Source organism: Scyliorhinus canicula, chromosome 5, assembly GCF_902713615.1.
Source record: "Scyliorhinus canicula chromosome 5, sScyCan1.1, whole genome shotgun sequence".
Taxonomy (NCBI): domain Eukaryota; kingdom Metazoa; phylum Chordata; class Chondrichthyes; order Carcharhiniformes; family Scyliorhinidae; genus Scyliorhinus; species Scyliorhinus canicula.
In genome coordinates, this window is record NC_052150.1 from 172,887,066 (window position 1) to 172,901,514 (window position 14,449).

Genomic DNA, 14,449 nt, shown 5'->3' on the forward strand with positions numbered 1-14,449 from the left:
GGGTTGCGGCGAAGAGGGAGGCGTGCACCGTCGCCCCCCCCTCTGCACGCCCCCCCCCTCTGCACGCCCCCCCCCTCTGCACGCCCCCCCCCTCTGCACGCCCCCTCCCTCTGCACGCCCCTGCCCCCAACCCCCCCTCACCACCCCTACCCCCCTCACCACCCCTACCCCCCTCACCACCCCTACCCCCCTCACCACCCCTACCCCCCTCACCACCCCTACCCCCCTCACCACCCCTACCCCCCTCACCACCCCTACCCCCCTCACCACCCCTACCCCCCTCACCACCCCTACCCCCCTCACCACCCCTACCCCCCTCACCACCCCTACCCCCCTCACCACCCCTACCCCCCTCACCACCCCTACCCCCCTCACCACCCCTACCCCCCTCACCACCCCTACCCCCCTCACCACCCCTACCCCCCTCACCACCCCTACCCCCTCCAACGCCCCACCCCCCTCACCACCCCTACCCCCTCCAACGCCCCACCCCCCTCACCACCCCTACCCCCTCCAACGCCCCACCCCCCTCACCACCCCTATCCCCTCCAACGCCCCACCCCCCTCTCCACCCCTACCCCCCTCTCCACCCCTACCCCCCTCTCCACCCCTACCCCCCTCTCCACCCCTACCCCCCTCTCCACCCCTACCCCCCTCTCCACCCCTACCCCCCTCTCCACCCCTACCCCCCTCTCCACCCCTACCCCCCTCTCCACCCCTACCCCCCTCACCACCCCTACCCCCCTCACCACCCCTACCCCCCTCACCACCCCTACCCCCCTCACCACCCCTACCCCCCTCACCACCCCTACCCCCCTCACCACCCCTACCCCCCTCACCACCCCTACCCCCCTCACCACCCCTACCCCCTCACCACCCCTACCCCCCTCACCACCCCTACCCCCCTCACCACCCCTACCCCCCTCACCACCCCTACCCCCCTCACCACCCTACCCCCTCACCACCCCTACACCCTCACCACCCCTACCCCCTCACCACCCCTACCCCCTCCAACGCCCCACCCCCCTCACCACCCCTACCCCCCCTCGCCGCCCCTACCCCCCCTCGCCGCCCCTACCCCCCCTCGCCGCCCCTACCCCCCCTCGCCGCCCCTACCCCCCCTCGCCGCCCCTACCCCCCCTCGCCGCCCCTACCCCCCCTCGCCGCCCCTACCCCCCCTCGCCGCCCCTACCCCCCCTCGCCGCCCCTACCCCCCCTCGCCGCCCCTACCCCCCTCGCCGCCCCTACCCCCCCTCGCCGCCCCTACCCCCCTCGCCGCCCCTACCCCCCCTCGCCGCCCCTACCCCCCCTCGCCGCCCCTACCCCCCCTCGCCGCCCCTACCCCCCCTCGCCGCCCCTACCCCCCCTCGCCGCCCCTACCCCCCCTCGCCGCCCCTACCCCCCCTCGCCGCCCCTACCCCCCTCGCCGCCCCTACCCCCCCTCGCCGCCCCTACCCCCCCTCGCCGCCCCTACCCCCCCTCGCCGCCCCTACCCCCCCTCGCCGCCCCTACCCCCCCTCGCCGCCCCTACCCCCCCTCGCCGCCCCTACCCCCCCTCGCCGCCCCTACCCCCCCTCGCCGCCCCTACCCCCCCTCGCCGCCCCTACCCCCCCTCGCCGCCCCTACCCCCCCTCGCCGCCCCTACCCCCCCTCGCCGCCCCTACCCCCCCTCGCCGCCCCTACCCCCCTCGCCGCCCCTACCCCCCCTCGCCGCCCCTACCCCCCCTCGCCGCCCCTACCCCCCCTCGCCGCCCCTACCCCCCCTCGCCGCCCCTACCCCCCCTCGCCGCCCCTACCCCCCCCTCGCCGCCCCTACCCCCCCCTCGCCGCCCCTACCCCCCCTCGCCGCCCCTACCCCCCCTCGCCGCCCCTACCCCCCCTCGCCGCCCCTACCCCCCCTCGCCGCCCCTACCCCCCCTCGCCGCCCCTACCCCCCCTCGCCGCCCCTACCCCCCTCGCCGCCCCTACCCCCCCTCGACGCCGCCCCCCCCATCGACGCCGCCCCCCCCATCTCTCAACGCCGCCCCCCCCCATCTCTCAACGCCGCCCCCCCCCATCTCTCAACGCCGCCCCCCCCCATCTCTCAACGCCGCCCCCCCCCCTCAACGCCGCACCCCCCCCTCAACGCCGCAACCCCCCCTCGCAACGCCGCAACCCCCCCTCGCAACGCCGTACCCCCCTCGCAACGCCGTACCCCCCTTCCTCTTCGCCGCAACCCCCCACCCTCTCAACGCCGGGTCTTTCCACCCCCCCCCCCCAACGACGGGTCCCCCCCCCCCCCCAACGACGGGTCTCTCCCCCCCCCCCCCCCCCCCCCCCCCCCCCCCCCCCCCCCCCCCCCCCCCCCCAACGACGGGTCTCCCCCCCCCTTCTCAACGCCGGGTCTCCCCCCCCTCCTCTCAACGCCGGGTCTCCCCCCCCCTCTCCTCTCAACGCAGGGTCCCCCCCCCCCCCTCCTCTCAACGCAGGGTGCCCCCCCCCCCTCTCCTCTCAACGCAGGGTGCCCCCCCTCTCCTCTCAACGCAGGGTGCCCTCCCTCTCCTCTCAATGCAGGGTGCCCCCCCTCTCCTCTCAATGCAGGGTGCCCCCCCTCTCCTCTCAATGCAGGGTGCCCCCCCTCTCCTCTCAATGCAGGGTGCCCCCCCTCTCCTCTCAATGCAGGGTGCCCCCCCTCTCCTCTCAATGCAGGGTGCCCCCCCTCTCCTCTCAATGCAGGGTGCCCCCCCTCTCCTCTCAATGCAGGGTGCCCCCCTCTCCTCTCAATGCAGGGTGCCCCCCCCTCTCCTCTCAATGCAGGGTGCCCCCCCCCTCCTCTCAATGCAGGGTGCCCCCCCCTCTCCTCTCAATGCAGGGTGCCCCCCCTCTCCTCTCAATGCAGGGTGCCCCCCCTCTCCTCTCAATGCAGGGTGCCCCCCTCTCCTCTCAATGCAGGGTGCCCCCCCTCTCCTCTCAATGCAGGGTGCCCCCCCCTCCTCTCAACGCAGGGTCCACCCCCCCCCTCTCAACGCAGGGTCTCCCCCCCCCCCTCTCCTCTCAATGCCGGTACCCACACCCCCCCTCCCCCTCCCTCTGAAGGCCGGTACCCACACCCCCCTCCCCCTCCCCCTGAAGGCCGGAACCCACACCCCCCTCCCCCTGAAAGCCGGTACCCACACACCCCTCCCTCTGAAGGCCGATACACACACACCGCCCCCCCCTCCCTCTGAAGGCCTCCTCCTCCCCCCTCCTCCTCCCCCCCTTCCTTCTCCCCCCTTCCTTCTCCCCCCCTCCTCCTCCCCCCCTCCTCCTCCCCCCCTCCTCCTCCCATCCCTTCCTTCTCCCTCCACCCCTTCCTTCCTTCCATCCCTCCCCCCTTCCTTCCTCCTCCCCCCCGTCCTTCCTTTCCTCCTCCCCCCTTCCTTCTTCTCCTCCCTCCCCCTGCCTTCCTCCTCCCCCCCACCACCTTCCTATCTCCCTCCCCCACCTTCCTTCCTCCTCCCCCACCTTCCTTCCATCGCCTCCCCCACCTTCCTTCCTCCCCCCCACCTTCCTTCCTCTCCCCCCCCCACCTTCTTCCTCCTCCGCCCCCAACCTTCCTTCCTCCTCCCCCCACCTTCCTGCCTTCTCCCCCACCTTCACTTCCTCCTCCCCCCCACCTTCCTTCCTCCTCCCCCCACCTTCCTTCTCCTCCCCCCCACCTTCCTTCCGCCTCCCCCCCCCACCTTCCTTCCGTCCTCCCCCCCCACCTCCTTCCATCCTCCCCCCCCTCCCCCCTTCCTTCCTCCTCCCCCCCCCACCTTCCTTCCTCTCCCCCCCCCTACCTTCCTTCCTCCTTCCCCCCCCAACTGCCTTCTCCTCACCCCCCACCTTCCTTCCTCCTCCCCCCCACCTTCCTTCCTCCCTCCCCCCACCTTCCTTCCTCCTCCCCCCCACCTTCCTTCCTCCTCCCCCCCACCTTCCTTCCTCCTCCCCCCACCTTCCTTCCTCCTCCCCCCACCTTCCTTCCTCCTCCCCCCCACCTTCCTTCCTCCTCCCCCCCACCTTCCTTCCTCCTCCCCCCCACCTTCCTTCCTCTCCCCCCCCACCTTCCTTCCTCCTCCCCCCCACCTTCCTTCCTCCTCCCCCCCACCTTCCTTCCTCCTCCCCCCCACCTTCCTTCCTCCTCCCCCCCACCTTCCTTCCTCCTCCCCCCCACCTTCCTTCCTCCTCCCCCCCCACCTTCCTTCCTCCTCCCCCCCCACCTTCCTTCCTCCTCCCCCCCACCTTCCTTCCTCTCCCCCCCACCTTCCTTCCTCCTCCCCCCCACCTTCCTTCACGCCCCTCATCTGGTCTCTATGCAATTGCAGCACACCTTCTTTACTCCTGTACAGTAGGGTTGCATGGTAACACAGTGGTTAGCACTGCTGCTTCACAGCACCAGGGCCCCAGGTTCGATTCCCGCTTGGGTCACTGTCTGTGAGGAGTCTGCACGTTCTCCCCATGTCTACGTGGGTTTCCTCCGGGTGCTCCGGTTTCCTCCCACAAGTCCCAAAAGACGTGCTGTTAGGTGAATTGGACATTATGAATTCTCCCTCTGTGGACCCGAACAGGTGCTAGAGTGTGGTGACTGGGGGATTTTCACAGTAATTGTTGAGTTAATGTAAGCCTACTTGTGACAATAATAAAGATATTATTACTCAGATCCTCTTGTAATAAATGAAAAAATACCATTTTCATTCCTCGTTGCTTGCTGCATCTGCATGCTCGTTTTTAAGTGACTGTGTTTGCACATTCTCCCCGTGTTTGAGTGGGTTTCACCCCTACAACCCAAAGATGTGCAGGGTAGGTAGATTGGCCGCACTAAATTGCCCCTAATAAATTGGAAAAAATGAATTGGGTACTCTAAATTTATAAAAACAAAAACTAACAAAAAAATAATAAATTCTGATATTTTCACTACTGATGTGAAACTAACAGGTTTGTAGTTCCATGTTTTCTCCCTCCTTTCCTTCAATAGTGGCGCTACATTGGTTACTTTCTAGCCTTCACGAACGTTTGTCTCACAGTGGTTTTATGGTTTTAGCTCAATTATTTTATCTTTCAACCTGTCTTCATGAGATCCTTTGAATTAGGCTGCTTGCAGATGAGGAATGCCATATTTTAATTGATGCACCCAGAATAGCCCTATAACTGCCGACATTGGAACAGTTTTCTGTTAAATTATACCAGGATATTCATCTCTGCGATTCTGCCTGGGAGTTGCTACAAAATATTTTTCACTCTCTTTGTAAAATAAACTCCTTACATTAGGGGTAAAGTGTTAGTTTTGATCTATGTTCTCCGGTCCTGCTTTCACGGTTTACTTTTGTCTCCAAGGTTAATAGCTGGAGTCTGAGTCTTAGATCAGACCCATTAGGATTCAGCCCTGATCTGATAGGTGCAATGCATGAATAGCATCTCTATTCCTTTGTAACCAGAACTGATTTGTGTTTCAACTGTAACTTCTGCTGTTTTGCTATGTATCGAATCCTGTTTAAGGCTTCAAAATTATATTAGCCGAGCATTGATAGGACATTAAAGGTACTGGAACTTTTAGGTACATTTAAACCATACCCATTAATTCACCAGAATTTGTGGAGTATATGCATATCAATTTCATATACTCCCGTGTGAGCATGGGTTTCCTCCGGGTGCTCTGGTTTCCTCCCACAGTCCATAGATGTGTGGGTTAGGTGGATTGGCCATGCTAAATTGCCTGTAGTGTCCAAAAAGGTTTAGTGGGGTTACTAAGTTACGGGGATAGGGTGGAGGTGTGGGCTTGGGTAGCGTCCTCTTTCCAAGAGCTGGTGCAAACTCGATGGGCTCAATGACCCCCTTCAGCACTGTAAATTCTATGAATTTCCCTTTTTATCTGCACACTTGAAATTTTGAATTACATTTCTTTAACTATTCTTCATCCCACTTACATACTGTTTAGCTCAAAGTGCTTTCTAGGCTATTCTTGCGGTGGGGGTAAATCTGGATCATTCTGAATAAGTGGGCGGTGTTCTGGCTGGGTATGTGAATCTGCTGCGCTACTGGTCCAGCCCAATTTCACTGATTCGGCGATACAGAGGCCAAGCTCTCAGTGGCTGCTGCTCTCTTATGGAGCCTGTAGACTGCTTTCCTGCACTGGACTAACCGCTTGTCTCTGGGGGTTGATGCCACCGGAAGTGTGGCCAGATAGGCTCTGTTGGGGTGTGTGAAGGACCGAGGCTTTTTAAGGTGAAGGGGCTGACACGAATGGGGCTGGGAGGGTATACTAAAAATTGGGGCCTTGGGCTTAGGCCAACAGTGATTTTCCTCCACTCCAACTCTCCCACTGAGGCAGGAAGGGTGGGAGGAGTCTGAGGAGGAGATGAATGAGGAGGAAGGGGGTGTGGCATGGTGGCTCAGTGGTTAGCACTTCTGCCTACGGTGCTAAGGACCCAGGTTCAGTCCCAGCCCTGGGTCACTGACTGTATGGAGTTTGCACATTCTCTCTGTGTCCGTGTAGGTTTCACCCCCACAACCCAAAGATGTGCAGGGTAGGTGGATTGACAACGCTAAATAGCCCTTTAATTAGAAAAAATTAATTAGGTACTGTAAATTTTAAAAAAGCGAATGAGGATGGAGAAAACTTAAATGTGCGCAATAGTGTCTGTAAAAGTTGACCATGTCTTGTGGCTCTCGAATGACTGGAGATTTTCCTGATAAATCTGGAAGGTTCAGAAAGCTTGGTCACTGCTAAATTATAAAGCACTCTGGGATCTCTTGAGCTTGTAAGTTTAATACAATTTTCAAATTTTATCTATTTGCATTGAGTTTCTATTAGTTTTACTTAGTCCTGCAAATATGTGCATGTACACAAAAATCTATTTTTGAATTAAATTTACATGTAGATCTCTTGCACCCTTCAATCTGCCTCATACATTGGGAGTAATTGTGCAGAAATTGAATGTTTATGGCTTATTGGCTCAGGCGCCTCCGCTCCTTGGGGCCATAACCCGGAGGTACCCCAGAAAGTGTTCTGGGGAGAAGTACCCCAGTGATACCTCAGAAGTCCCTATGCAAGGATTGCATGGGAATTACCTGGAAAGTTTAAACTTCCATTTGGCAATTACCCTGTACCTGGAACCATCCAAACTCTGATTTAAATCTGAGACTTCAGATGATTCTGACTCTCTTAGCAGAATAGTTATCCAGAAGAAGTTAGAAGGATAAAACCACTTCTAACTCCTGGGTAACTTGTGGAGAGTCTTAAATGAGAAGAGGTGAAGAGGCAGAGTCTTTTAAAAATATAATTCCAGAGAGTAGGTTGCTGAGGTATTGATATCCATTGGTGGGCTAAAGGAAAGTTTGATATACAAGAATTCTAACCAGTGTTTGGGGATGGAAAACCAAAATAGGTTAGTAAAGATCAGGGCATGAGCAATGCAATAGGATAGGATGCATTGTTAATTTTTGTTTTCAATACTTCCACAATAAAATGTTTCACAAAAGAATATTTCAAGATTCATATACTTTCCTGCAGAAACAGAAGGACAGAGATAAATACAGGCAACAAAAAATCAAGAAGTCTTTAGATTTGTCATCTACAGTTCCATCTCTCACTGTGACAACTGAAAAGGTAAGTGTCAATGCATTTTAAAATTAAAGTCCATTAGTGCATTGGGATTAAAATAGAATCCCAAATATAAATCTGTTATTGCTTCTGTGTCTCAAGTTTAAGAGTAAATTTTTCAGGCGTTTTGTCATCAGAATTTTAAACCTTTATATAAATCGAGCTGATTGACCTTTGAATGCTCTACAGTAATAAGTTAGATATTTTATCTTTCTTAGTTTCATCCTTTGTTTTATAAATGCGGCTCTCGGTGGGCATTTGGTCTAATGTGTAATCAGGCAAACCTTTTTGCCTGCCCCTCTCTAAAAGTAGGGTTCAGTTCCATGAACACAGTGGAGTACCTTACACTAGCTCGGACCACTTCATTAGATTTTAAGTAGTCTTGGTCAGAGCAGACGGGATGGGTCAAAGGGCCTTTTGTGTGCTGTGGAACTCTATGACACAAGCTGGATTTTATTAAATCCGATGGCAAGCCAGCAGGTGATGCAGGTGGCCATAAAATTGAGTGCCATGCTATGGCTGCTTTTCCCAGTGCCTACCCACCTGTTCTAACCCTGCTACAATTTTACCAGCAGTGGGGAGTTAGCAGGTTTTTTTTCCAGTGGAGTTGGCAGGAGGTTCAACTGCCCATGTGCAAATTGAGGCCCTTAAATGACCACATAAAAGCCAGCACCGCAAGTAACTAGGGTGCCATAGTGCGTTTCTGGTATTACTCTGGCACTATATAAATGAAAGAACAAATTCAATTTCAGGCACCAATGAGGGGCAAGAAACTATATAATGCATCATCTCTATTTGAGAGATCCTCCACTAATCAGAGAGATTTCAAATTTAAAATCTAACTGGACAGTTCAGATCTGTTCCCAAGAACAGTCACAATAATTATAACAAATAAACATAATTCTATAAGTATACAAAAGCAGCTTTAAAATCCTGAGGAATATTTATATAATCGGGTGCATCTCAACTGAGGTTAAATGATTTGAATATCTCAATATAAAGTTTGTGCTGGATCTATGCAAGCAAGATATTTTATAGTTAAAATATCGTAACTGTTGAGCAGCACAGTGGCGCAGTGGGTTAGCTATGTTGCCTCATGGCGCCGAGGTCCCAGGTTCGATCCCGGCTCTGGATCACTGTCCGTGTGGAGTTTGCACATTCTCCCCGTGTTTGTGTGGGCTTCGCCCCCACAACCCAACATGTGCAGGGTAGATGGATTGAACACGCGAAAATGCCCCTTAATGGGAAAAAAATGAATTGGGTACTCTAAATTTATAAAAGAAATATTGTGACTGTTATAATTGCAATTGCTAACGTTCCTAGAGTTGGTGTAGACGAGTTGCTTGTATCTGAGATAATTGCATTGATTCTTTGCATGGTTATTCCACATGCAATATCAAAATATTGGTGGTGGTTCTCTTTTGGCACCAGTTTGGTTCTTATTAGTTGGCAGCATATGTTCATAATCTGCATCTTTTCCTAATTTTAATTGTCTAGTCGTATACAAGCACCAACAGTGGCTTTATATCGGGTTCCTTGAAGAGGTTGGAAGAAACTACTGCTCGATTTACAAATGCAAATTTCCAGGAAATATCTACCCACCCTTCAAGTGGGAATGAAAATGCTGAGATTAAAGGGTTGGAGGTCAAAGGGAAGAAATCTGGAGGACCTGGTTCCAGTCAGAGGGGAAGAAAACCAGGCACTGGGAAGAATTCAGCTTGTACATCTGTTACAGCAGCATCAGTGAGCCCTTTTTCACAAGGTATGCTTAGATTTACTCGGGGATCCTGTCGTCTTTATAACAAATGGGAAATTTGCATTTTTTAAAATTGTTCTGACTGCTGTATGTTTGAAAGCATAAAGTCAAAGTATAAAAATATTTGCTTGCTTTCGACTATAGGCTAATTGACCACACAGCAATTATGTTTCGCTCAAAATAAAAAGTGAAAACTGCTGATGCACTTAAAATAGTTTATAAAGAATTGATTAAATAGTTATGAATTGGTACAAATATTTTAAACTAGCCAAACAGCTAATAACACTAAACCGTTTTCTCAATTCATTGCAAAATTGAATAATCTGATACTTTAAAATAAGTTTACGATTATATTCACACTTTGCTACCCTTGTTGCTAAACTCGAATTACTGGATAACCTTGAGCAATCATAAATAGGATCCTGCAGCTTGAACTGTAAACGTCTGACAATATGCAAAGATGTGTTTATTGGACTGTTTTAAGTAGAGGTTAAATAAACCATTCATTTCATATGCCCCTTTCATCTGTGAAATGGGCAGTACAGGGGTAATATAGTTGGTGCAATTCTAAATTTTGGGTGCATCTATAGTGAGAATTTGGAGCTGTAGAACACAAAACTGAAATACGAGTTAGTTACAGGTGTGTCACAGATGATTGTTTGGAGCAGTGTGAGATAAACTAAAATCACACGTGTGTTGTCAAAGCATTCGAGTTATAATGGTTTGGATGCAGTTTTGTTTTTGTAAATAATACAACTGACAACATTGATTGTGTTCACAACAATTTTTTAAGGTTTCTAAATATGGAGCTGCTATTACCATCACTTGATAATTTGTTTAACTGACTGGTAATTAAATAAATTCAAAAACAGCTTCATGAACTGTATAAAACAAATCGAGCAAGTAAGTGAACTTCAAACAGCCTTGGGAATTACATGAGTAAATTAGGTTAGGTTTTGGACATGAATGTGTGGAAGGTTGGGGAGGGAGGAGGAGAATCAGTTATAAAGAGAGGGGAAAAAAGCTACAGTGGCAAGGACTGCGCATTCACAAATTTCTGACCAGCTTATATACATTTGTGATTAAACTTTCTGGAACCAAAAAGTATATCTTGACAATGAAAGAATAGGCATTTGAGAACTTGAGTTTCCACTGCACAGTAAATTTCTCAACCGTTAAGTTTCAATCCAATTTTTTCATTCTGTCTCATGAACAGAAGACACTGAAAAACTCAGCAGGTTGTAGGAGAGAAACAGAGTTAACATTTTGTGTCCCTGGACTCTGTCAGAACTGAAAGGAGGGAGAATGTAGAAACTGCAATGAAAAGTAGCAACTTTTAAGAACAAAAAGTAGATGACTTAGTGTGAGGAGGGGGAGGGGGGATTTTGCATTGAGGCAATACATGTGTGGAATATTAAAAAGACAAAGGTGGGTTTAAGATGGAGGAGAAAGGTCAAAATCTAAAGTTGGCAAACTCAATGTTGAGTCCCGAGGACTGCAACGTGCCCAACCAGAAGTTGAGATGCTGCTCCTCCAGCTTGCGCTGAGCTTCACTGGAGCATTGCAGCAGGTCAAAGATGGACATGTGGGCATGAGAGCAAGCTGTTGATTCAAAATGGCATGCAACAGGAATGTCGGCTTCATGCTTGCAGACTGAGCAAAGTTGTTCCGCAAAGCAAACACCCTTTCTGTGTTTAGTCTCCCCCATGATACCAAATTGAAGGAAGTGCATCTCTCCCATGTGAGAAGAAAGTGCAAGTGAAACATTGTTTAACCTGAAAGGAGTATTTGGGGCCTTGAATGGTAAGGAGGAATGAGGTAAAGAGACAGGTTGCACCATCTGTGATTGCAAGAGATGTTGTCATGAGAAGAGGATGATGAGTTGGCCATGGTGCGGGAATGGATCAGAGTGTCAATCCCTGGGAAATGCTGATTTGGGGGTGTGGCGGGTGGTGTGGTGATGTGTTTTGTGGTAGCTTCGGGCTGGAGCTGGTGGAAATGGCAGAGGATGATCCTTTGAATATAGTGTCTAGTGGAGTAAAAAGTGAGGACAAGGGGGAATCCTGTCATGGTTAGGGAGGGAAGGGAAGGGGTGAGGGCAGACTTGCGGGAGATAGATTGAATCCGGTTGAGTGCCCCGTTAACCACAGGTGGGAGAATACCTTAGTTAATGAAAAAAAAACAGACATGCCAGGAACACCATTTTCGAAGATTACATCAAAACAAATGCGATGGAGGGGGAGAAACTGGGAGAATGGAATGGAGTCCTTACAGGGAGCATGTTGTGAGAAGTTGTAGTCGAGGCAGCTGTGGGAGTCGGGCTTTTGTAATGAATATTGGCAATCGGCCTATCACCAGAAATGGAGACAAAAGTCAAGGAAGTGAAGGACATGGACCTGAAGCTGAGAGAGGGGTGGAAAGTGGAAGGAAAGTTTGTTTTTAATTTTTTTCAATTTTTGCAATTAAGGGGCACTTTCGTGTGGCCAATCCACTTACCCTGCACATCTTTGGGTTGTGGGGGTGAGACCCACGCAGACACGGAGAGAATGTGCAAACTCCACACGGCCTGTGGCCGGGATCGAGTCCGGGTCCTCGGTGCCATGAGACAGCCACCGTGCTAACCACCGTGCCACCCTGGTGCCCAATTAGAAGGAAAGTTGATACATTTTTCCAGGTCCAGACGAGAGCATGAAGTAGCATCGATGTATCGGAAAAAGAGTTGCAGGAGTGGGTCTGAGTAGGACTGGTTATATGGGTGTTCCATATAACCCACAGAAGACGGGCATAACTGGGACCCATGTGGGTACGCATAACCACACCTTCTATTTGCAGGAAATGAGACAAGTTAAAGGAAAAATTATTTAGCTGCAGAACAAGTCCAGTCGGGCGGAAGAGAGTGGTGGTGGATGGGGATTGTTCAGGCCTCTGCTCAAGGAAGAGGCGGAGAGCCCTCAGACCTTATAAGGGATGAAGGTGTTGAGGAATTGGACATCCGTTGTGAAGAAGAGGCAATTAGGGCCAGGGAACTGGAAATTGTTGTGACTTGGGGGCTTCAGATGGATCACGAGTGTACGTGGGAAGCGGCTGAACTAGGGCGGAGAGGATGGAGTCTAGATACAAAGAAATTTGTTCCGTTGGGCATTTTCATTCTGCCTGTCTGTTTTAAACTCTACTGTTTTCTGCATTTAGTTTTCAGGATAAAAAGTTCTTAAAAGTGTCAATAATTTGAACCTTTGCTTTGCCTTTTAGCATTGTAATCTCTAGTACAAAATACTGTGAGACGTATATGCTTTATTTTAATGTTTGAAAACTGTGTTTAAATTTAAGGCTGGGTCTTTGAACTACTGAGCTAAAAATTTGCAGGCACAGTAAATGGAGCACTAGGGAAGAGGAAGGGCTCCTAGATTCACGAATGCAGTGTGGTAGGCTTTAGTGCTAGAAGTTGGTGGGGGTGGGGGGGGGGGGGGCAGAAAGAGAATGGAGAATGAAGGAGAGCCCCTAGGAACACCCTCTGAATGAAGTGAGAACAGATAGCCAGGGCTGTCAGTGCTGGTGTCTGGCTCCGAGGACTTGACAGAAGTGTGACAAAATGTTCAATGTGCTCATACCGGTGATCAAAGGATATCTCCTATCTGCAGCACCACCAACCTCACATGCTGTTCAAAGCACCACATCCAGATTTTTCACCTCTTAGCAGTCCCTAGAACCCAGGACTCCAACCTAACATGCAGATAGTACAGTTCACCCTCACAGCAATGCCAAATTCTTATCCAGCTCCCCCTGCTTCTCCATAACCCAGCTATTCAGCGGTGGCAGGCACAATACCTAAACGGAGTAGCGCTCAATAAATGACATTCTTCCCTTTCTTGCAGTTCAGGGTGAATCATAACTGGCAGGAGGAGTGCAGGACCAGTGGGGGACAAGGACATTTGCTCCTCCTGAGTTTTGCAGAGGACTCTTCCTTGGTGATTAACGCATGCAGAACCCAACTTTATATGAAAGATTAGGAAACGGGCAGCACCAATATCTGTTCTTTGGCTGTGAGCATCAGGTGAAATGGCGGAGCTTTTTTATCAGTGCTGTGTTATGTCGGCAGTGACAGAATCCGAAGTCACCCAAAACGTGAGGTAAGTCTTGGTTCTGTGCCCCTTTTCGATTTGCACCTAATGCTCATCCTGCTATATGGCCTTTGTGGAGAGATGGTGGCATTGTGGTAATGTCACTGGACTACTAATCCTGAGGCTCGGGCCTATCTGGGGATGTGGATTTTTATCCCATCATGGCAGCTGGTAGAATTTGAATTCAATTAACAAATATAAAGCTAGTGTCAGTAATGGTGACCATGGCAACCATCATCAATTGTTGTTTAAAATCCATTCGAACTCACTGATGTCCTTTAGGGAAGGAAATCTGATGTCCTTGCCTAATCTGGCCAAGATGTGGCTCCTTGATGTTTGACTCTGCTCTCGAGGGTAACTAGCGATGCCCACATCCCATGAAAGAGTAAAGAAAGGCATGATATACAAACTGCTGATAGTGTGACTATGGATCTCCTTACTTTCCAAAACATTCCCATCCCTCACACCTACTTTCCCTTGCTGATTTTCTGCAGTCTGAACTTTCCCATCTCCAAGAGGAAGAGAGAACAACACTACAGCACGAATGAAGAGACCCTGATGCTTGATCTAATGCTAGCAGCCACCAAAACAGATATTGATGGTGCATGTTTCTTTAAAGCTAGAATAGTGTCTTGATCTGCATGTGTGCCGAACAAGAATTGGCTACATTGGAAAAGATAGTTTGTGTGCAAGGTCACTGGATACTTGGATTGGAACTTGGATGGGGCATTATGCAGGAGAATGTTGATAAGCAGGCACATTGAAATGCTAGGTGCATTTACAGGCTGACCAGATAGCCTCCTGTTACTGCCATAAAACATGGAAGAGTCCAGCTCTAACTTGGCAGAGCATATTGTGCAGAGCTTCCCTTTTCCAGGGCTCTGTGGCATCTCCCTATTGTGTTCCAGACTTGACAGTGTAACTGCAGTGCCCCAGATTTATTCCAGCTTTTGTGTGGTCAGTTCACCAAATCCT

General features: G+C 51.8%; 1 protein-coding gene across 11 annotated transcripts in view; it reads left to right on the forward strand.

The window, feature by feature from the left end:
• Nucleotides 1–14,449, forward strand: part of mllt10 (MLLT10 histone lysine methyltransferase DOT1L cofactor) — a 447,863-nt gene that overhangs the window by 196,054 nt on the left and 237,360 nt on the right. For all 11 annotated transcript variants that reach the window (XM_038798090.1, XM_038798088.1, XM_038798094.1 and 8 more), the window contains 2 exons: nucleotides 7,511–7,606; nucleotides 9,098–9,362. In XM_038798090.1, coding sequence (XP_038654018.1) covers nucleotides 7,511–7,606; nucleotides 9,098–9,362 — 361 coding nt within the window. The remainder of the gene's footprint in view (nucleotides 1–7,510; nucleotides 7,607–9,097; nucleotides 9,363–14,449) is intronic.